The 23,932-nt window shown below is 46.3% G+C and overlaps 1 protein-coding gene across 1 annotated transcript in view; it reads left to right on the top strand.

Moving 5' to 3' along the window:
• Positions 1 to 23,932, top strand: part of LOC311117217 (neogenin-like) — a gene marked incomplete at its 5' end in the record, with an annotated part of 75,463 nt that overhangs the window by 38,960 nt on the left and 12,571 nt on the right. Inside the window, 10 exons of the mRNA XM_084192194.1 lie at positions 2,252 to 2,390; positions 2,579 to 2,628; positions 5,847 to 5,991; positions 7,475 to 7,585; positions 7,971 to 8,165; positions 9,057 to 9,152; positions 13,670 to 13,902; positions 20,334 to 20,472; positions 21,367 to 21,474; positions 23,656 to 23,850. Coding sequence (XP_084048320.1) covers positions 2,252 to 2,390; positions 2,579 to 2,628; positions 5,847 to 5,991; positions 7,475 to 7,585; positions 7,971 to 8,165; positions 9,057 to 9,152; positions 13,670 to 13,902; positions 20,334 to 20,472; positions 21,367 to 21,474; positions 23,656 to 23,850 — 1,411 coding nt within the window. The remainder of the gene's footprint in view (positions 1 to 2,251; positions 2,391 to 2,578; positions 2,629 to 5,846; positions 5,992 to 7,474; positions 7,586 to 7,970; positions 8,166 to 9,056; positions 9,153 to 13,669; positions 13,903 to 20,333; positions 20,473 to 21,366; positions 21,475 to 23,655; positions 23,851 to 23,932) is intronic.

The raw sequence follows: 23,932 nt of genomic DNA, 5'->3' as shown, positions 1-23,932 counted from the left end.
TGGTCTTGTAGTGGATGCGAGCTTCGACTGGAAGCCAGTGGAGTGTGCGGAGTAGCAGGGTGACATGGGAGAACTTGGGAAGGTTGAACACCAGGCGGGCTGCAGCGTTATGGATAAATTGCAGGGGTTTGATGGCACAAGCGGGGAGCCCAGCCGACAGCGAGTTGCAGTAGTCCAGATGGGAGTTGACAAGTGCCTGGATTAGGACCGGCGCCGCTTCCTTTGTGAGGAAAGGTAATACTCTACGAAAGTTGTAGAGCATGAGCCTGCAGGAGCGAGTCACTGTTTTGATGTTTGCAAAGAACAACAGGGTGTTTTCCAGGGTCACACCAAGGTTCTTTGCACTCTGGGAGGGGGACACCGTGGAGTTGTCAACCGTGAACGATAGGTCTTGGAGCAGGCAGGCCTTCCCCGGGAGGAAGAGCAGCTCCGTCTTGTTGAGCTTGAGGTGGTGGGCCGACATCCAAGCTGAGATATCTGCCAGGCATGCAGAGATGCGTGTTGCCACGTGGGTGTCAGAAAGGAGGAAGCACAAAAGTAGTTGAGTGTCATCTGCATATCGATGATGGGAGAGACCATGTGAGGATATGACAGAGCCGAGTGACTTGGTGTATAGAGAGAAGAGGAGAGGGCCTAGAACCGAGCCCTGGGGGACACCAGTAGTGAGAGTACGTAGTGCAGACACAGATCCTCTCCACGTCATATAATTGCTATTATATCAATATTTGCGCATAAAGGCATTTCCACCGGCATTTCTCGCAGGATTAATTTTACCGACACAAAAAGATCACACCTTGTCTAGCGTATTTTGTTTTATCGACATTTGGAAAGTTTACCAACAAATTAGCTGTTTCCATCAGGCTGTTGTGACATGTTTTATCCGACGTGTACTTTACTGTATAAAAAGGTTGATGGAAGCCTGGTTAGTGTCAGTATACAAAAGGGCTGAGTGAAAATTGGCTTATTTTTAGATATGGTGGGTTTGTGCGGGTGCGGGGTGTTTATATGTGGGTATGTGTGTGTGGCAGTAGTGGCAGTAGCAGCGATAATAGCAGTAGTAATAGTAGTAGTAGTGGTAGTAGCAGCAGTAGTAGTAGTAGCAGTAGCAGTGGTGGTAGTAGTAGCAGTAGCAGTGGTGGTAGTAGTAGCAGTAGCAGTGGTGGTAGTAGTAGCAGCAGCAGTGGTGGTAGCAGTAGCAGCGATAATAGTAGTAGCAGTAGCAGCGATAATAGTAGTAGCAGTGATAGTAGTAGCAATAGTAGTGGTAGTAGTAGTAGCGATAGTAGTAGTAGTAGCGATAGTAGTGGTGGTATGGTAGTAGTAGTAGTAGTAGTGGGGATAGGGGTAGTAGTAGCAGCGATAGTAGTAGTAGTAGCGATAGTAGTAGCGATAGTAGTAGTGGGGGTAGGGCTAGTAGTAGTGGTGATGGTAGTAGTAGCGGTAGTAGTGGGGGTAGGGGTAGTAGTAGGGCTAGTAGTAGTGGTGATGGTAGTGGTGGTGATGATAGTAGTAGTAGTGGGGGTAGGGGTAGTAGTAGCAGTGATAGTAGTAGTAGCGATAGTAGTGGTGGTGATGATAGTAGTAGTAGTAGTGGGGGTAGGGGTAGTGGTGGTGGGGGTAGGGGTAGTAGTAGTGGTGATGGTAGTAGTGGTGGTGATGGTAGTAGTAGCGATAGTAGTGGGGGTAGGGGTAGTAGTAGTAGCGATAGTAGTGGTAGTAGTAGTAGCGATAGTAGTGGTAGTAGTAGTAGCGATAGTAGTAGGGGTAGTAGTAGTGGTGGTAGTAGAAGTGGTGATAGTAGTGGTGGTGGTAGTAGTAGTGGTGGTAGTAGTGGTGATGGTGATAGTAGTGGTGATGGTAGTAGAAGTGGTGGTGGTGGTGATGTTGGTAGTAGAAGTGGTGGTGGTGGTGATGTTGGTAGTAGTAGTGGTGATGGTGATAGTAGTAGTAGTGGTGGTGATGGTGGTAGTAGAAGTGGTGGTAGTGGTGATGTTGGTAGTAGTAGTGGTGATGGTGATAGTAGTAGTAGTGGTGGTGATGGTGGTAGTAGAAGTGGTGGTAGTGGTGATGGTGATAGTAGTGGTGATGGTAGTAGAAGTGGTGGTGGTGGTGATGTTGGTAGTAGTGGTGATGGTGGTAGTAGTGGTAGTAGTAGTAGAACAAAACAAGGAAAAGTAAATAATGTAATAAAATAAATCTACAGAAGCACTACTTAACTTTGTACGTACCACCTCTCCTCTCAACCTCTCAGGACATAGACGCTGGAGCTCTGTCCTACTCCATGATGGGTCTGAAGAAGTTCACAGAGTACAGCATCAGAGTGGTGGCCTTCAACAAGCACGGCCCAGGAGTGTCCACAGGAGACGTCACCGTCACCACCCTGTCTGATGGTAAGCAGGGGACAGATTAAGGAGAGGAACTCTTCCACTCCCAGAGGAGAAATGGGTAGATCACAACAGGCAGTCTCCTTTGGAAGAGGTTAAAGGTCACTGTTGGTACAGTGGCTCCAGACCCGGTGTGTTGAGGTGATCTCTCTTGAGTTCTAGAGAGTAAAACACCTTGTTTTTTACCCCTACAGTTCCCAGTGCCCCTCCTCAAAACCTCACTGTGGAAGTTCACGACTCAAAGGTAAGAGCTAGTCAGACACTTCTCTTTCGCGTCCGTACGCACACACACAGACACACACACAGACAGACAAGCACACACAGACACACACAGACACGTGCACGCCTAACCCTGTTTTACATGACATTAGCTCTTGTCAGTGGGCTCAGCTCATACCCAGACTGCTAGCATTGTTCTTGAACCCTGTAAGCGGTTGGAGTACCAGTATAGAGATGGGGGGTGTATTTAGTACCAGTATAGAGATGGGGGGTGTATTTAGTACCAGTATAGAGATGGGGGGTGTATTTAGTACCAGTATAGAGATGGGGGGTGTATTTAGTACCAGTATAGAGATGGGGGGTGTATTTAGTACCCGTATAGAGATGGGGGGTGTATTTAGTACCAGGATAGAGATGGGGGGTGTATTTAGTACCAGGATAGAGATGGGGGGTGTATTTAGTACCAGTATAGAGATGGGGGTGTATTTAGTACCAGTATAGAGATGGGGGGTGTATTTAGTACCAGTATAGAGATGGGGGGTGTATTTAGTACCAGTATAGAGATGGGGGGTGTATTTAGTACCAGTATAGAGATGGGGGGTGTATTTAGTACCAGTATAGAGATGGGGGGTGTATTTAGTACCTGTATAGAGATGGGGGGAGTATTTAGTACCTGTATAGAGATGGGGGGAGTATTTAGTACCTGTATAGAGATGGGGGGTGTATTTAGTACCAGTATAGAGATGGGGGTGTATTTAGTACCAGTATAGAGATGGGGGGAGTATTTAGTACCAGTATAGAGATGGGGGTGTATTTAGTACCAGTATAGAGATGGGGGGTGTATTTAGTACCTGTATAGAGATGGGGGGAGTATTTAGTACCAGTATAGAGATGGGGTGTATTTAGTACCTGTATAGAGCTGGGGGGAGTATTTAGTACCTGTATAGAGATGGGGGGTGTATTTAGTACCTGTATAGAGATGGGGGGAGTATTTAGTACCTGTATAGAGATGGGGGGAGTATTTAGTACCAGTATAGAGATGGGGTGTATTTAGTACCTGTATAGAGCTGGGGGGAGTATTTAGTACCTGTATAGAGATGGGGGGTGTATTTAGTACCTGTATAGAGATGGGGGGAGTATTTAGTACCTGTATAGAGATGGGGGGTGTATTTAGTACCAGTATAGAGATGGGGGTGTATTTAGTACCAGTATAGAGATGGGGGTGTATTTAGTACCTGTATAGAGATGGGGGGAGTATTTAGTACCTGTATAGAGATGGGGGGAGTATTTAGTACCTGTATAGAGATGGGGGTGTATTTAGTACCAGTATAGAGATGGGGGGAGTATTTAGTACCTGTATAGAGATGGGGGGAGTATTTAGTACCTGTATAGAGATGGGGGGTGTATTTAGTACCTGTATAGAGATGGGGGGAGTATTTAGTACCTGTATAGAGATGGGGGGTGTATTTAGAAATGGATTCAGTCTGACTTGCATCTAGAACTGATTTGGGACATTATATTTGTTCTATTTACTGGCCAATCAGATCAGGTTTTGCTTTGTTCTTCCTTTCTCAGACTTGTGCTGTATGTCACTGTTTGATACCCAGTAATGAATGGCCTGATATGGATGAATACATTATGAATATCATTATAAAATACATTTCTAATTAGATTAAAACACAAAATGCGATTTCTCATTTTAATTGTTTAATTTGCTCTGTCCTGTGGGCCGTGTCAGTCAGCCGGGCCTGAGGGGTGAAAACTAACATACAAGGGGAAGTGTAGTCTCAACATGGGAACCACAAACCCCCCCCCCCCCCCTTATCCCCTTGACAACATCCGCCTTCTCACCTTCCCTTGAGTCAATTAAACATGTGTTTTAGAGAACGGGTGAGGGAAAAGAATGTAGCTGAAATCAGAACGCACTATAAGAAAATGGAAATAAACTAATTGAACACACTTAGCACAGATTTAATTTGTGCTATTCCCCGGACTCACGGATGTGTGTGTGAATGTTTGCGTGCCTGTGTGTGTTTTTGTGCATGTGTGAGCGACAGTGGGTAGCGTTAATTAACTCCTCTCCCACGCTGAGTTCCCCCCACCCATCCCTACACACACACACCCATCCCTACACACATACGCGTACTCTCTACAGTATCTCGCCTCCCTCCACAACATCCCACAGTGCACTGCAGGGCCTGCAGCTAAGGACCTGAATCCATCGCTCTCTCTCTCTCTCTCTCCCTCCCTCGCTGGGAGCCTCTCCTCTCACCAGGGCTCCTCTCCTCCACTCTTTATTTATTATTCATGTCTTTATTCCCTCCTTTCTCCAACAGACAGCCTGTTCTCTTCTCCTTCACATATACATTTACATTTTAGACATTTAGCAGACTCTCTTATCCAGAGCCACTTACAGTTAGTGACTGCATACATTTTCATACTTCACCACTGCATCACCCTCCTAACATCACTCTGCTTTGTTTAAGACTGGTATAAGACTTTGTGTGGCTGGTTTAAGACTGGTATAAGACTTTGTGTGGCTGGTTTAAGACTGGTGTAAGGCTTTGTGTGGCTGGTATAAGACTGGTATAAGACTTTGTGTGGCTGGTATAAGACTGGTATAAGGCTTTGTGTGGCTGGTTTAAGACTGGTGTAAGGCTTTGTGTGGCTGGTTTAAGACTGGTGTAAGGCTTTGTGTGGCTGGTATAAGACTGGTATAAGACTTTGTGTGGCTGGTATAAGACTGGTATAAGGCTTTGTGTGGCTGGTATAAGACTGGTGTAAGGCTTTGTGTGGCTGGTATAAGACTGGTATAAGGCATTGTAAGGCCGGTGTAATGTCGCCTTTTGACCTTACACCAGCCTTGGTCAGGTTAGCCCTGTGACGTCAATGTCACAGCGAGTGGTGTTACTGGACACCAGTGGTGTGTATTGCCATAACCACCCACTCATCGCCCTGGTGTGATCTTACCTGCAAAGTCCTGGGGTTGTCATTCCACCTCTAAAGTCAATGGTAGTAGCAAGAGATTATTCAGTATTGTCCTTGGGTTGGGCTCGAGTCCATTGCAATTCAGGAAGTGAGCTGAAATTAAATTTGTGAATGGACAAAGTTCACATTGAAAGCAAAGTGTCCGTTTTCAGTGAATATGACCATTTTCCTGTGGTTCAGCAGTATAAACTGTAACCCCCAGTGTCTGCTCAGTCCAAGTACTCACTGTGTGTCGTACCACCCCCCCCTCCCCAGAGCATCATGGTCCGATGGCAGCCCCCACCACCAGGCGCCCAGAACGGCGAGATCACGGGGTATAAGATCCGTTACCGGAAAGGAACGAGGAAGAGCGAGGCGGCAGAAACCACGGGAGGCACCCAGCTCTTCCAACTCATAGACGGTAAGCTCTCCTGTAATACCGGGTCACCTACTCATCACATGAGTCATTGTGGAGTTGAATTAGTCATGCACATGCAATATCTTACATGGGAAATCACGTGATTAGCACGCGTACATGTACTAAAACAAGTCTTGTTTTGAGATAGGCCTAAAGGCTCTGTGGCTACTGATGGTAGCTGAACCTTTGGAGCCAATTGGAAGTTTCCAAGTTGAATACTGTGGTCCCATAGGACCAGATATTGTCTCACTCATTTGAGCCTTTGTCTGGCGTGTCGTTTGGAATTGTACACATTTTTCCTTGTTCGTCTCAGTGTTACTTCAAACTGTCACCTGTTCTCAACAACTCATCTCATCTCACATCCAAACTGATATTATACTGTTACTGTAGTTCGAATAGATATCACCAGAGACCTTAGCGATGGCAATGAATATTACATGTCGTCTCAGCAACTTTTCTGGCCCTGTCTCACGCTGTGTGGCGCAGCTTCAAAGAGAATACACACTTGAAAGTCAAACACGATTATATTTGGGGTGCAACGGGGGTGTTTGTTGGTTCAAAGGCATTTAAGATTTTCTTTCTAGAGCCTTGGAGGCCTGGAGTGGCTTGGTGGTTTTTAGCAGTCTGCCTCAGGGACAGCCCGTAGTAATGAAGGGAGAGACTACACGATTAGCATTTAGCGTACACACAGCTACGTCCAATCCGACTCTTAAGAACATTTTAGTGCCAATTAGCGCGGCTACGTGTTTTTTAAAGACAGCGGGCGGTTCCCACGACTTTGAATTTCCAAAACACGCCCCTGGCGGTGATATAGCCTACCCAGCAATGTGACTGGGATGGTGGGCCAAGCGGGAATCCAGATCCACACGCACCACCAGGAGTGAAGAGTACTTCTTCTTTCTTCTCAGCTCTGTAGCGGCTTGCTTGGGCTACATTCAAACTGCTCATGTGTAAATTCCCCCACAGACCCGTCGTGATCACGGGCAGAACGTTCATCTCTATCAAACGCGTTGGATTGGGAAGAGGAAAATGTTTGTTGCGCCACAACGAGCTCTCCCTTGATCTCACCCCTGACAGAGTTATAGATTTTCCCCTCACTCAAGCAGAGAAATATATGACTTCCTCTTGAAATATTATGGCTTCAAATATTTAGTGTGTCTGCATGCCCAGCTCAACTGAGTGGTGGAGTGAGGGATGCACTGTTAGTAAACCCTTTAAGAAGGATGAAAGGAAAGTTTGGGGACAGTTTTCTAACTACACAAACTGATGGGCATAACCTATGGCTGATTCTGCACACACACACAATTCCGTTTCTTGCTCTGCCCCTCAAAAGAGCACACTACTCAACTCAAAGATTTAAAAGCATTGGATTGAGGGGGGGGGGGGGGGGGGGGGTGAACAAGACGAGGGCACACTTTGGGGAGGAATGGAACTGGGCTTCCTGTCTGACTCTTCTTGACTGATTTCTGTGTGGTGTTGTGGTCAGGTCTGGAGCGGGGGACAGAGTACACGTTCAGAGTGTCAGCCATCACAGTGAACGGCTCAGGGCCCGCCACAGAGTGGACCACGGCAGAGACCTTCGAGAGCGACCTGGACGGTAAAACTTTGTCTCCTTTCCTCTCTTGCCTTAACACACTGACCAGTCAAATCCCTCTACCTCAGCCCTCATCTTTACTACTTTCACCTAGTCTGAATTGCTCAGGGCCAAAGTGTTTTGTTTTATGGCATGTCTTTCCATTACTGCACAAACCAAGGTTGGTTTAGCAGCATTATAAATACCTTGAAACCCTCTTAAGACTTCTATTAATGTGGTCTCACTGCTACCTTACATTTATGGCTTGGTTTTAATGTATTTTATTGTCTTGATTCTATTGTTAAGTATATGGAGATGCTTTAAAAACAAGTTGTATTGCGTTTATTGTGTTTAATTTGTTTGTTATAATTTGATATACATTTGATCCCCTGTGTTTTCCTACCTCCAGAGTCCAGAGTGCCGGACATCCCCAGCTCGCTACATGTGCGTCCGCTGGTCAACAGCATCGTGGTGAGCTGGACGCCGCCGGAGAACCAGGACATTGTGGTGCGTGGCTACAGCATCGGCTACGGCATCGGTAGCCCCCACGCCCAGACCATCAAGGTGGACTACAAGCAGCGCTACTACAGCATTGAGAACCTAGGTGAGCACACCCTCTTGTTGTTGGCCTCGTTGTTGTTGTTGTTGGCCTCGTTGTTGTTGTTGTTGGCCTCGTTGTTGTTGTTGTTGGCCTCGTTGTTGTTGTTGTTGGCCTCGTTGTTGTTGTTGTTGGCCTCGTTGTTGTTGTTGTTGGCCTCGTTGTTGTTGTTGTTGGCCTCGTTGTTGTTGTTGTTGGCCTCGTTGTTGTTGTTGTTGGCCTCGTTGTTGTTGTTGTTGGCCTCGTTGTTGTTGTCCTCATAGTTTGTTTTTGACTATTTTAATGTTTGTTGTGTTTTGGTCATCTGTGTTTTGTTGTGGAACCATCTTCTTGATGCATGATTGTGAACAGTCTTTGATTGCATGGCTACCTATGCTTCATAGGATCCCATAGCCTACTGTAATTATTACTTGGATAGGGGGGTCCCATTATGATTATGGCCAAGAAAATGTTGCATAATTTAGCTTTTCATTAAAATCCCAATGAGAGACTGGGTTTCAATATTCACCTGTTGTCAAGATGATAAATATGAGGAGAGAGTCTCAGGAGTCAGGACTTGATTAGCTACATTATTTCATAACGCTCTCTCTCCCCCTCCCTCTCTCTCCCTGCCCCTCTCCCCCTCCCTCTCTCTCCCTGCCCCTCTCCCCCTCCCTCTCTCTCCCTGCCCCTCTCCCCCTCCCTCTCTCTCCCTGCCCCTCTCCCCCTCCCTCTCTCTCCCTGCCCCTCTCCCCCTCCCTCTCTCTCCCTGCCCCTCTCCCCCTCCCTCTCTCTCCCTGCCCCTCTCCCCCTCCCTCTCTCTCCCTGCCCCTCTCCCTCTCTCTCCCTGCCCCTCTCCCTCTCTCTCCCTGCCCCTCTCCCTCTCTCTCCTTCTCTCTCCCCCTCTCCCTCCCTCAGACCCCAGCTCCCACTATGTGATAACCCTGAAGGCCTTCAACAACGTGGGAGAGGGGATCCCTGTGTACGAGAGCGCCATCACCAGGCCACAGTCAGGTAGGACACCTACACAGACCCCTACACCCTGAATACTGGAGCAATGGAACAGTCTCTTGGACCACACCCTAAATAGTCTTACCAATGAGATGGTCACTAATACCCTCCATACTGGACCAGTGGTATGGTATTTTAATGGAGTAATTGTTTACACCGTAAAAACGTATGCTGGTATCTTTTTAGGCTGTTTGATGCCATATTTCAGTGGGGAGTGAGAATGGGAACCGTAACTTAACTCCCTTTAAAAAGGAATCTGACGCTAGTCTTTTACCAATGTTACATCACCATCATCATCACCATCACCACCATCATCATCTCTTGCAGAATAAATATACCCTGACGTGGCTTGACTCAAAATAACTTCAGAGATACAATTATCTACGGTTACTAAAACCGAATGTGTTTTTTATCAACTAGAGCCTTGACATTACATTACAGACGTTATTCCCCCTGCATTCATATGGTGCAGTTTGCCTTCCATCAGACCTGATCATTAGGATCAATTTGTCAGAGAGCATCTCTTACCTGCCATTCTCTCTGTGGTATAATAGGCTTTCCCTTTGTCACAGATGTCACTGCACAATACAAGTGCTCCCTGCTCATCTCAGTCCTGTCTCCCAGGGAATAATAAGGCAATATCCTCCAATCCATATTTCTCTAATCCGAGGACAGCTACTCAGACAATTAGCTGATATTTAGGTCACAATACCAAATGCCAGCAATTGAACAGAAAAAAAGTATGAATTGCTAGCAGCAAGTCGCTGCTCAACATAGCTCTGTAGAGTAAGTCATATCTTATGACACCCGTAAGATGAGGGAACTTGGAGTGATGGCTGAAACCTGTGTCGACTTGGAGCCAACCCTTCGTCACCCCCTCTCCGTTTTGATCAGTCAGTTTGTCTGTACTTGCACTCCACTATCCCAGCATGCACTGCTGTGCAGGGACGGGATGCCGGATGACTGAAATGGCATCAATATGCTGCAGGGGGGCGATCCACACACACACACACACACAGAAACATACACACTCAGGCGTACGCGTGCACACAGAACACACACACACACACACACATACATAGCACTGTGCAGAAGCACGTGCGCGCACACACACACACACACTCACCCCTGCTGTGGCTTTGGCAACCCTCTGTCAGATCCAGCTCTCCCTCTCAAACACAGAACCAAAGCCCTCCAATACAGTCTGCAGTTGGAATACACCAGGGGGTTGCTCCACTAGCGTGTTCATTGGATGAAAAAGTTTGGATTAAAAAAGACTGGTTGACCTAGATAATGTTTTGACTTAAAAGAAATTGGGAGAACTTGGAAGAAAAATAGTAGTCTTGTGTAGGGACTGTGATTTATTACAGTAAATATCCAGTGGGAAGATAACCTTGGTGGAAAGCATATGCAGGACTCACTTGAAAAAGAGATTTTCAATCTCAATGTGACTTTCCTTTATAAAGCATAAATAAAACCAAACCAGAATAAAACCTTCTGTATGTGGCATCTGATAACTGTCTGAAATGCGTGAAGCATTCTATGAGCATTTTAATTCAGTGCACTGCAGGCTAATAAGCCCAGGCTTGTACAGACTACTCTACTACTGCAGACACCGAGTTCTCAGAGTGTAAAACAGATGCCGTTTGCATGCCACCCATAACCACACCGTGTTTCCTTGACATCCTCCATGCTTCCCAGAAAGAGACACACACACACACACACACACACACACACACACACACAACTGCAATATAATGAGGGTGCACAATGGCTTGTAAAATGGAGCAGCGAGGAGAGAGAGAGCTGGATAGAGGGGGTGAGTTTGGGGGAGGTAGGCTACACCAAATGACCAGAGCCTTTTCTAATTACCGCTGGACCATGGTCAAAATCTGGCGTCCAGGGCTGGCGCAGAGCATGGCGTAACATAGCTAGCAGCGAAGCCTGGCCAGTCCGCTCGTTGCTGCCATCTTGAAGCGTTTAGTTGGCAATGGGGCGACTTGAGCCAGGGAACCATTTCTTTCTGCCTCTCTCACAACACCAGTGTTTACCATGACTCCATAATGAGTATACACACACACCTCAGCAACCCCCTGGAGGCCATTGTAGCGAGGGAAGCAGGTGGTTGTACATGTGCTCCCGTTGGGTAACTGTTTAGTTACATAATAAAGGTATCCTCCATCTTTAAAGAGACGTTACCAGGGTAACATTCAGTGGGGCTCAACCTTACAGAATATACAGATTATAAATATATTAGGTAGAGAATGGTTAAAGTTGGGACATGAGTGGTGAGTACCGATACTAAATCAGTACCAGTAACTTAAATCATTAAGGTCAGAAAGTAACACAGACGTAGATGATGCTGTGCAAAGCTAATCAATCCCAGATAGATCAGACATTTCTAATCAATCCCAGATCAAACATCACTACATTAGTCATAGGTAAAGACCAAGTCAAGCTATTTTGTGAAGTTGCCAGTGAAAGGGAGTTGTGGCGTTTAAGATCCCTCGCCCTTGACACACAAGATCCCTAGATAGGCTACATTAGCAACAATGAACATATAGATATTGCCCACATTTCACGTCTTACATACAGAGTTTGAATACAGCGTCAGTGTAGGGCTTGTCCTTGACCCCCGGGTCTGCTTCCTGTAAGCCTGGAGTTAGTCAAGGACTGTTCTATTCCTTGTGACTGACATAGCTCTACATACAGTCCTATTGTGATTCAGCTATAGTAAATGTTCTGTTGCAATGCTGCATACAGTAGTAGTGCCTGTATTCACATAGAGACACTGTAAAGTAGTGCCTGTATTCACATAGAGACACTGTAAAGTAGTGCCTGTATTCACATAGAGACACTGTAAAGTAGTGCCTGTATTCACATAGAGACACTGTAAAGTAGTGCCTGTATTCACATAGAGACACTGTAAAGTAGTGCCTGTATTCACATAGAGACACTGTAAAGTAGTGCCTGTATTCACATAGAGACACTGTAAAGTAGTGCCTGTATTCACATAGAGACACTGTAAAGTAGTGCCTGTATTCACATAGAGACACTGTAAAGTAGTGCCTGTATTCACATAGAGACACTGTAAAGTCGTGCCTGTATTCACATAGAGACACTGTAAAGTAGTGCCTGTATTCACATAGAGACACTGTAAAGTCGTGCCTGTATTCACATAGACACTGTAAAGTAGTGCCTGTATTCACATAGAGACACTGTAAAGTAGTGCCTGTATTCACATAGAGACACTGTAAAGTAGTGCCTGTATTCACATAGAGACACTGTAAAGTAGTGCCTGTATTCACATAGAGACACTGTAAAGTAGTGCCTGTATTCACATAGAGACACTGTAAAGTAGTGCCTGTATTCACATAGAGAGACTGTAGTTGTGGCCCTTATTCACCGAGTCACTGTTTAGCCCTGCACTCAGAGACCTTATCAATAATGAAAAATAAGCATTCTTCTTTAAAGGTGTGGTAAGTCAGTATGGTATTTGTGCTGCTCTTAACCAAAACCATATCAAAAGATCTGGGAACTGTTTTAGAGATGCCATTTTTAATCTTGTCTTTTTCTTGTTGTGTTGTTCTCAAATCAAATCAAATTTTATTGGCCACATGCGCCGAATACAACAGGTGCAGACATTACAGTGAAATGCTTACTTACAGCCCTTAACCAACAGTGCATTTATTTTAAACAAAAAAAGTAAGAATAAAACAACAACAAAAAAAGTGTTGAGAAAAAAAGAGCAGAAGTAAAATAAAATAACAGTAGGGAGGCTATATATACAGGGGGGTACCGGTGCAGAGTCAATGTGCGGGGGCACCGGCTAGTTGAAGTAATACGTACAGATTCTGTTGATCTGTTGTCTTTTTCTTGTTGATGTGTTGTTCTGTTGATCTGTTGTCTTTCCTATTTTTTTCTCAAGCAAGGTGGCTAAATGTTATGTATTTGACCTTTACCAGAGATTACTCTGTTGCACTTTCCTTCTAGTTGTAGCTTTCCATTGAGTGATTATCCATCTTTACTTAGTGTGGATAATGTGAGTTGATTATGTTGTACACAACAGCCCTGGATCAAATACATGAAAACAAATGGGTATTTGAACCAGGTCTGATCGACAACAGCCCTTGTATAGACAGTAGAAAGCCTTGATGTAGCCAATAGCTGTGTCTGTTGATCTAATAGAATTTTCTCTCTTTCTCTTCACCTTTCCCAATCCCCCCCACCCTCCACCTCCCTCATTTTAATAACTCATTAACATATGTTATACCCTTATTCGTATCCCCCCCCCCCTCTCTCTCTCTCAACCCCGCCACCCCGTTTCCTTTTAACCGGTCTTATTCGTATCCCCCCCCCCCCCACCCCGTTTCCTTTTAACCGGTCTTGCTTTTGTTTTTGTTCTATCCACCTCGCCACAAAACACACCTTTTTTTTATGTTTTTAATTTCTTCCCTCTTTTTCCACCATGTTCTGTTTGCCACCTGTTATGAACCTTGTGTGTTGGTAACCGCTGGCAGACCCCATAGGCCCTGATGTTGATTTGTATGAACTCTTCCATGCTCCATTCACGCCAGTACCAGACCCCACCCCCATGCTACCTCCCGTGGGCGTACAGTCCTCGGTGCTCAGCCACGACACCATCAAGGTGACCTGGGCCGACAACTCTCTGCCCAAGAACCAGAAGATCACCGACGCCCGCTACTATACGGTGCGCTGGAAGACCAACATCCCCGCCAACACCAAGCTCAAGGTACGGTCACGGCCACCGGGTCCCATTCAAAACAACACAGCTTTTATTGATTCCCTCATGGCTCATTTTAAAGTGGAAGGTGTCATCAGAGCGCAGCATATTATATGTATCCTACTACTGTGCCATTCTAATCATCAAAGTGTTCAGCTATCCCACTATCAGGGTAAGGAATCGATGTAAAGTAATCCCACCCACCAATTACATGAGGTTCAAAACGCCTCACAGTCCTTCCCACAGTCCTTCCCCATCTAAATGCTACACAACAGAGATGTTCACTTTGATAAGTAAATACCAATAGATGAAGCACTGACGTTTATAGTGTCTGCGATAAATTGAATATCTTTAACAAATAAATTGCATTGATTGCACTGGAGTCATTAAGTCAGTGCACTGCATAGTATGGTATAAAACCCAGAAAGACAAACCCTTCAACTAGGTGTAAGAGATGCTCATCCAGGCTTCAGCATCCTGCCCTAGCTCAATTAACATTATTACTTATCCCCCTCAACAAGATTAGGAATGGTGTGTGTGTGTGGTAGAGAGCAGAACACGAATAAAGGGCTGTGTTTCATAAATGATTCAACGAGGACAAGACAGACAGAAGTCTGGGGGATGGGGGCCTGACAGTGCATTCTGAATACAGACTGTTCATACAACACACATCATTCTGATTCAGCAGTTAGTCAATCCCTATACTGAACATAGAGACTGCTTGTATCCATCACCTAACATGGGGACTGTCAAGATTCAGAACATAGAGGTGCTAAAAGGCTAGTCTGGTTATTGAAAGCGCATGTAGATGCTAAAAGGCTAGTCTGGTTATTGAAAGCTTGTGTAATTGCTAAAAGGCTAGTCTGGTTATTGAAAGCTTGTGTAATTGCTAAAAGGCTAGTCTGGTTATTGAAAGCGCATGTAGATGCTAAAAGGCTAGTCTGGTTATTGAAAGCTTGTGTAATTGCTAAAAGGCTAGTCTGGTTATTGAAAGCTTGTGTAATTGCTAAAAGGCTAGTCTGGTTATTGAAAGTGCATGTAGATGCTAAATGGCTAGTCTGGAGCGACTGCAGTCACTGTTAGCGCAATGCAACACACTGAGGACAACCAGGTGATGTTGATGCTAATGAGCTAATTAGGAGTTGGGGTCAATTCCATTTCAATTTGGTCTATCCAGGAAGTGAATTGAACTTGAGAATTACCAAAGATCCAGTGAAAATAAATGGAGCTTTTCAAGTCTGAATTAGAATTTTGACTAATCTCTTGGCTGGATTGAAATGGAATTGACCCCAACCCTGTTAGTCACCCTGTTGTTTTGTAGGAAGACGAATGCATTGTTCACACTGGACAATTATTCTCACCTTGATGTGATCGTCCCAGCTGTCAGAAGTGCCTTCCTGTTTCACACAGACACACAGCGTGTACCTACATTATTAAACAGATGGCTCCTCTCCACTCAACAAAAAGGACAGGATGTTTTTCTCTCTGTGACATCCTGGATGACATATATGTCTTGTTTAGTACACTACACGGCGTGGCTAGCTTCACTGGAGCAGGCTATTTAGAAAGCTAGGACCTGAACTAGCCTTCACCAGGGGACTAAGACTATCTAGGTACTAGATTAGGCCTAGTCTGTTGGCATAGTGAGGAAATGGGCTTAATAAAGTAATAAGACGTATTTTCATCGCTGCATGTCATCTTGTCTTTATTTAAATGGTGTCCACTGGTCTCACATGTTATACCTACTACGTTTCAAGTATTATTTTGGGATGAATAGCCTCTATGTAGTTTATCCGTCATTTGTTTATGTACAGTGCCTTCAGAAAGTATTCATACCCCTTGACTTATTCCACATTTTGAGGTGTTACAGCCTGAATTTAACATTTATTAAATATATATTTTTTTATTACACACAATACCCCATAATGACAAAGTGAAAACAGGTTTTTAGAAATGTTGGCAATTTTATTGAAAATATCTAATTTACATAATAATTCACACCCCTAAGTCAATACTTTTGTAGAAGCACCTTTGAAAGCGATTACAGCTGTGAGTCTTTCTGGGTAATAGTCTAAGAGCTTTCCACACCTGGATTGTGAAACATTTTCCCATTTTTATTATTTTCTAAATTCTTCAAGCTCTATCAAATTAGTTGTTGATCATTGCTATATGGTCTTGCCATAGATTTTCAAGTACTATAGATTTCAGTCAAAGCTGTAACTCGGCCACTCAGGAACATGTCTTCTTGGTAAGCAACCCCAGTGTAGATTTGGCCTTGGGCTTTAGTTATTGTCCTGCTGAAAGGTGAATTCATCTCCCAGTGTCTGGTGGAAAGCAGACTGAATCAGGTTTTCCTCTAGGATTTTGCCTGTGCTCAGCACCATTCAGTAAAAAAATGTATCCTGAAAAACTCCCCAGTCCTTAACATTCGCAAGCTTACCCATAACATGATGCAGCCAACCCATATGCTTGAAAATATGGAGAGTGGTACTCAGTAATGTGTTTGCCCCAAACATAACACTTTGTATTTAGGATAAAAAGTTAATTACTTTGCCACATTTTTTGCAGTATTACTTTAGTGCCTTGTTGCAAACAGGATGCATGTTTTGGAATATTTGTATTATGTACATGCTTCCTTCTTTTCACTCTGTCAATTAGGTTAGCATTGTGGAGTAACTACAACATTGTTGATGTATCCTCAGTCTTCTCCTATCACAGCCATTAAACTCTGTTACTGTTTTAAAGTCACCATTGGCCTCATGGTGAAATCCCTGAGTGGTGTCCTTCCTCTCCGGCAACTGAGTTAGGAAGGAGGCCTGTATCTTTGTAGTGACTGGGTGTATTGATACACTATCTAAAGTGTAATTAATAACTTCACCATGCTCAAAGGGATATTCAAAATATTTTTTATTGTGAAACAAACAAGAAATAAGACAAAAAAACTGAAAACTTGAACGTGCATAACTATTCACCCCCCCAAAGTCAATACTTTGTAGAGCCACCTTTTGCAGCAATTACAGCTGCAAGTGTCTTGGAGTATGTCTATAAGCTTGGCACATCTAGCCACTGGGATTTTTGCCCATTCTTCAAGGCAAAACTGCTCCAGCTTCTTCAAGTTGGATGGGTTCCGCTGGTGTACAGCAATCTTTAAGTCATACCACATATTCTCAATTGGATTGAGATCTGGGCTTTGACTAGGCCATTCCAAGACAGTTAAATGTTTCCCCTTAAACCACTCGAGTGTTGCTTTAGCAGTATGCTTAGGGTCATCGTCCTGCTGGAAGGTGAACCTCCGTCCCAGTCTCAAATCTCTGGAAGACTGAAACAGGTTTCCCTCAAGAATTTCCCTGTATTTAGCGCCATCCATCATTCCTTCAATTCTGACCAGTTTCCCAGTCCCTGCCGATGAAAAACATCCCCACAGCATGATGCTGCCACCACCATGCTTCACTGTGGGGATGGTGTTCTCGGGGTGATGAGAGGTATTGGGTTTGCGGCAGACATTTTCCTTGATGGCCAAAAAGCTCAATTTTAGTCTCATCTGACCAGAGTACCTTCTTCCATATGTTTGGGGAGTCTCCCACATGCCTTTTGGCGAACACCAAACGTGTTTACTTATTTTTTTCTTTAAGCAATGGCTTTTTTCTGGCCACTCTTCCGTAAAGCCCAGCTCTGTGGAGTGTACGGCTTAAAGTGGTCCTATGGACAGATACTCCAATCGTCTCTTTGTTGCGCCTCTGATTAATGCCCTCCTTGCCTGGTCCGTGAGTTTTGGTGGGCGGCCGTCTCTTGGCAGGTTTGTTGTGGTGCCATATTCTTTCAATTTTTTTAATAATGGATTTAATGGTGCTCTGTGGGATGTTCAAAGTTTCTAATATTTTTTAATAACCCAACCCTGATCTGTACTTCTCCACAACTTTGTCCCTGACCTGTTTGGAGAGCTCCTTGGTCTTCATGGTGCCGCTTGCTTGGTGGTGCCCCTTGGTGGTGTTGCAGACTCTGGGGCCTTTCAGAACAGGTGTATACAGTGGGGGAAAAAAGTATTTAGTCAGCCACCAATTGTGCAAGTTCTCCCACTTAAAAAGATGAGAGAGGCCTGTAATTTTCATCATAGGTACACGTCAACTATGACAGACAAATTGAGAGAGAAAAAATCCAGAAAATCACATTGTAGGATTTTTAATGAATTTATTTGCAAATTATGGTGGAAAATAAGTATTTGGTCAATAACAAAAGTTACTCAATACTTTGTTATATACCCTTTGTTGGCAATGACACAGGTCAAACGTTTTCAGTAAGTCTTCACAAGGTTTTCACACACTGTTGCTGGTATTTTGGCCCATTCCTCCATGCAGATCTCCTCTAGAGCAGTGATGTTTTGGGGCTGTCGCTGGGCAACACAGACTTTCAACTCCCTCCAAAGATTTTCTATGGGGTTGAGATCTGGAGACTGGCTAGGCCACTCCAGGACCTTGAAATGCTTCTTACGAAGCCACTCCTTCGTTGCCCGGGCGGTGTGTTTGGGATCATTGTCATGCTGAAAGACCCAGCCACGTTTCATCTTCAATGCCCTTGCTGATGGAAGGAGGTTTTCGCTCAAAATCTCACGATACATGGCCCCATTCATTCTTTCCTTTACACGGATCAGTCGTCCTGGTCCCTTTGCAGAAAAACAGCCCCAAAGCATGATGTTTCCACCCCCATGCTTCACAGTAGGTATGGTGTTCTTTGGATGCAACTCAGCATTCTTTGTCCTCCAAACACGACGAGTTGAGTTTTTACCAAAAAGTTCTATTTTGGTTTCATCTGACCATATGACATTCTCCCAATCCTCTTCTGGATCATCCAAATGCACTCTAGCAATCTTCAGACGGGCCTGGACATGTACTGGCTTAAGCAGGGGGACACGTCTGCACTGCAGGATTTGAGTCCCCGGCGGCGTAGTGTGTTACTGATGGTAGGCTTTGTTACTTTGGTCCCAGCTCTCTGCAGGTCATTCACTAGGTCCCACCATTCTTGTGATCATTTTGACCCCACGGGGTGAGATCTTGCGTGGAGCCCTAGATCGAGGGAGATTATCAGTGGTCTTGTATGTCTTCCATTTCCTAATAATTGCTCCCACAGTTGATTTCTTCAAACCAAGCTGCTTACCTATTGCAGATTCAGTCTTCCCAGCCTGGTGCAGGTCTACAATTTTGTTTCTGGTGTCCTTTGACAGCTCTTTGGTCTTGGCCATAGTAGAGTTTGGAGTGTGACTGTTTGAGGTTGTGGACAGGTGTCTTTTATACTGATAACAAGTTCAAACAGGTGCCATTAATACAGGTAACGAGTGGAGGACAGAGGAGCCTCTTAAAGAAGAAGTTACAGGTCTGTGAGAGCCAGAAATCTTGCTTGTTTGTAGGTGACTAAATACTTATTTTCCACCATAATTTGCAAATAAATACATAAAAAATCCGACAATGTGATTTTCTGGATTTTTTTTTCTCAATTTGTCTGTCATAGTTGACGTGTACCTATGATGAAAATTACAGGCCTCTCTCATCTTTTTAAGTGGGAGAACTTGCACAATTGGTGGCTGACTAAATACTTTTTCTCCCTACTGTATATACTGAGATCATTTCACACAGGTGGACTTTATTTAACTCATTATGTGACTTCTGAAGGTAATTGGTTGCACCAGATCTTATTTAGGGGCTTCATATCGAAGGGGGTGAATACAAATGCACGCGCCAACAAGTAATTTTTTTCACCAATTTGGACTATTTTGTGTATGTCCATTACATGAAATCCAAATAAAAATCTGTTTAAATTACAGGTTGTAATGCAACAAAATAGGAAAAACGCCAAGGGGGATGAATACTTTTGCAAGGCACTGTATTTAGGCTTGCCATAACAAAGGGGTTGAATGCTTTATTGACTCGAGACATTTCAGCTTTTCATTTAATTAATTTGTACTTTGACATTATGGGGTGGAAACACTCTGGTGTGTAGGCCAGTGACAAAAAATCTCAATGTAATAAAAAATAAAAAATAAAACAATATGCCATTTAGCAGACGCTTTTATCCAAAGCGACTTAGTCATGCGTGCATACATTTTTGTGTATGGGTGGTCCCGGGGATCGAACCCACTACCTTGGCGTTACAAGCGCCGTGCTCTACCAGCTGAGCTACAGAGGATTTTAAATAGATAGATTTTAAATTCCGGCTGTAACAAGAAAACGTCCACGGGTGTGAATACTTTCTGAAGGCACTGTATTATTGATTCATGGCTGTGTTTTTGTGCTAAAGATGCATGTAGCAGGTTTCTGCTTTGAAACACTGGTTCCGTTGGTCTTGAGTGCAACTTTGTGGTCAAAGTCTGTACTCTACCTTCCAATATGAACTGTGTGTGTGTGTGTGTGTGTGTGTGTGTGTGTGTGTGTGTGTGTGTGTGTGTTCAGACGGCCAACACCACCAACCTGAGCCACATGGTGACGGGGCTGAAGCCCAACACGCTGTATGAGTTCTCTGTCATGGTGACCAAGGGCAGGAGGACCAGCACCTGGAGCATGACGGCCCAGGGAACCACCTTTGAGACCAGTAAGATCACACACACAGGCATACTGTGTACACACACACACACAGGCATACCGTGTGTACACACACACACACACACACACACACACACACACACACAGGCATACCGTGTACACACACACACAGGCATACCGTGTACACACACACAGAGGCATACCGAGTACACTCACACACATCAATGAAAGAATCTTCAGTGAAGTACTTGTTTCCGTGTTTTTTAACATGACTACACAGAATATCCTGGTACCCTCAAAGCTGATTGTAGTTGACATTTGTCATTGACTGCTTTTCTGTAATATGCGGCAGGTCACCTAGTGGTTAGGCCAGTAACCTATAGGTTGCTAGTTCGAATCCCTGAGCCGAAATGTTTTTTAAAAATCTGTCAATCTGCCCTTGAGCAAGGCACTTAACCCTAATTGCTCCCGGGTCGCCGTCAATAATGGCTGATACCATGCCGTGACCCCACTCTCCGAGGGTGTCTCGGGGAGTGGGATATGCAAAAAACACATTTCCATTTCACCACACACTGGTACAGGTTACACACACACACTGGTACAGGTTACACACACACACACACTGGTACAGGTTACACACACACACACACTGGTACAGGTTACACACACACACTGGTACATGTTACACACACACACTGGTACAGGTTACACACACACACTGGTACAGGTTACACACACACACTGGTACAGGTTACACACACACACTGGTACAGGTTACACACACACTGGTACAGGTTACACACACACTGGTACAGGTTACACACACTGGTACATGTGTGAAACAGCACTTTAATAAGCAGCCCCTGTTTGATGTCAAAGCCAAGAGTTCTCTCATGAATGTCCTTGTTCCCATACTGCCTTCTCTGTTGTTTGACTTTAACAGTTCCCAGCTCGTCCCCCAAAGATGTGACTGTGGTGAGCAAGGAACTGAAACCACGCACCATCATAGTCAACTGGCAGCCCCCCTCAGAGGCCAATGGAAAAATCACAGGTGAGACCACACACACACACACACACACTCTCTCCGTTATCATGTTTATTCAGTCAGAGAAACAAGTGGTCTGAAACTGTTCTCTAACCTTCTCTCTCTCTCCTTTCCCCCCTCTCTCTCTTTCTCTCCCCCATCTCCTCTCCCCCATCTCTCTCTCCACTCCCCCATCTCCTCTCCCCCATCTCTCTCTCTCCACTCCCCCATCTCTCTCTTTCTCTTCCCCATCTCCTCTCCTCCCATCTCTCTCTCTCCACTCCCCCATCTCTCTCTTTCTCTCCCCATCTCCTCTCCTCCCATCTCTCGCTCTCTCCTTTCCCCCATCTCTTTCTCTCCCCATCTCCTCTCCCCCATCTCTCTCTCCTCTCCCCATCTCCTCTCCCCCATCTCTCTCTCCTCTCCCCATCTCTCTCTCTCCTCTCCCCCATCTCTCGCTCCCCTCTCCCCCATCTCTCGCTCCCCTCTCCCCCATCTCTCGCTCCCCTCTCCCCATCTCTCGCTCCCCTCTCCCCATCTCTCGCTCCCCTCTCCCCATCTCGCTCCCCTCTTCCCATCTCGCTCCCCTCTCCCCCTTCTCGCTCCCCTCTCCCCATCTCTCGCTCCCCTCTCCCCCTTCTCGCTCCCCTCTCCCCCATCTCTCGCTCCCCTCTCCCCCATCTCTCGCTCCCCTCTCCCCCATCTCTCGCTCCCCTCTCCCCCATCTCTCGCTCCCCTCTTCCCATCTCGCTCCCCTCTTCCCATCTCTCGCTCCCCTCTCCCCATCTCTCGCTCCCCTCTCCCCATCTCTCGCTCCCCTCTCCCCATCTCTCGCTCCCCTCTCCCCCATCTCTCGCTCCCCTCTCCCCCATCTCTCGCTCCCCTCTTCCATCTCTCGCTCCCCTCTTCCCCTCTCGCTCCCCTCTCCCCCTTCTCGCTCCCCTCTCCCCCTTCTCGCTCCCCTCTCCCCCATCTCTCGCTCCCCTCTCCCCCATCTCTCGCTCCCCTCTCCCCCATCTCTCGCTCCCCTCTTCCCCATCTCTCGCTCCCCTCTTCCCTATCTCTCGCTCCCCTCTTCCCCATCTCTCGCTCCCCTCTTCCCCATCTCTCGCTCTCCTCTCCCCCATCTCTCGCTCTCCTCTCCCCCATCTCTCTCGCTCCTCTCCCCATCTCTCTCTCCCCTCTCCCCTCTCTGTCTCTCTCTCTCTCCTCTCCCCCATCTCTCTCTCCTCTCCCCCATCTCTCTCTCTCCTCTCCCCCATCTCTCTCTCTCCTCTCCCCATCTCTCTCTCCTCTCCCCATCTCACTTCTCCTCTCCCCATCTCTCTCTCCCCTCTCTCCATCTCCCTCCCCTCTCCCCCATCTCTCCCCCATCTCTCTCTCTCCTCTTCCCCATCTCTCTCTCTCCTCTCCCCCATCTCTCTCTCTCCTCTCCCCCATCCCTCTCTCTCCTCTCCCCCATCCCGCTCTCTCCCGCTCCTCTCCCCCATCTCGCTCTCCCGCTCCTCTCTCCTCTCCCCATCTCGCTCTCTCCTCTCCCCATCTCGCTCTCTCCTCCCCTCCCATCTCGCTCTCTCTCTCATCTCCACCCATCTCGCTCTCTCTCCTCTCCTCCCATCTCGCTCTCTCTCTCCTCTCCTCCCATCTCGCTCTCCCCTCTCCCCATCTCCCTCTCCCCATCTCCCTCTCCCCATCTCCCTCTCCCCTCCTCCCATCTCGCTCTCCCCTCTCCCCATCTCTCTCTCCTCTCCCCATCTCACTTCTCCTCTCCCCATCTCTCTCCCCTCTCCCCATCTCTCTCCCCTCTCCCCATCTCTCTCCCCTCTCCCCATCTCTCTCCCCTCTCCCCATCTCTCTCTCCCCTCTCCCCATCTCTCTCTCCCTCTCCCCATCTCTCTCTTCTCCCCCATCTCTCTCTCCTCTCCCCCATCTCTCTCTCTCTCCTCTCCCCATCTCGCTCTCTCCCTCTCCTCTCCCCCATCTCGCTCTCTCCCCCTCCTCTCTCCTCTCACCCATCTCGCTCTCTCTCCCTCCTCTCTCATCTCCACCCATCTCGCTCTCTCTCCTCTCCTCCCATCTCTCTCTCCTTTCCCCCATATCGCTCTCACCTCTCCCCCTCCTCTCCCCCATCTCACTCTCTCCCCCCACTCTCTCTCCTCTCTCCCATCTCTCATCTCTCTCTCTCCCCCCATCTCCCCGCTCCACTAGGCTACATCATCTACTACAGTACTGATGTGAATGCGGAGGTACATGACTGGGTGATAGAGCCAGTGGTGGGCAACAGGTTGACCCACCAGATCCAGGAGCTGACTCTGGACACCACCTACTACTTCAAGATCCAGGCCCGTAACTCCAAGGGCATGGGCCCCATGTCAGAGGCCGTACACTTCCGCACCCCCAAGAGTAAGTGGAGGGGGAAACCCTTGGAGGTTGATAGGCTCTGAAAGGTTGAACATTGGGATGATTGTATTAACTGTTCTTATTG

This window comes from Coregonus lavaretus (assembly GCF_964263955.1).
Source record: "Coregonus lavaretus genome assembly, contig: HAP1_SCAFFOLD_156, whole genome shotgun sequence".
NCBI classification, from domain to species: Eukaryota; Metazoa; Chordata; class Actinopteri; order Salmoniformes; family Salmonidae; genus Coregonus; species Coregonus lavaretus.
Note: the sequence above shows the minus strand (reverse complement) of the source record. Positions and strands in the feature narration are given on the sequence as shown.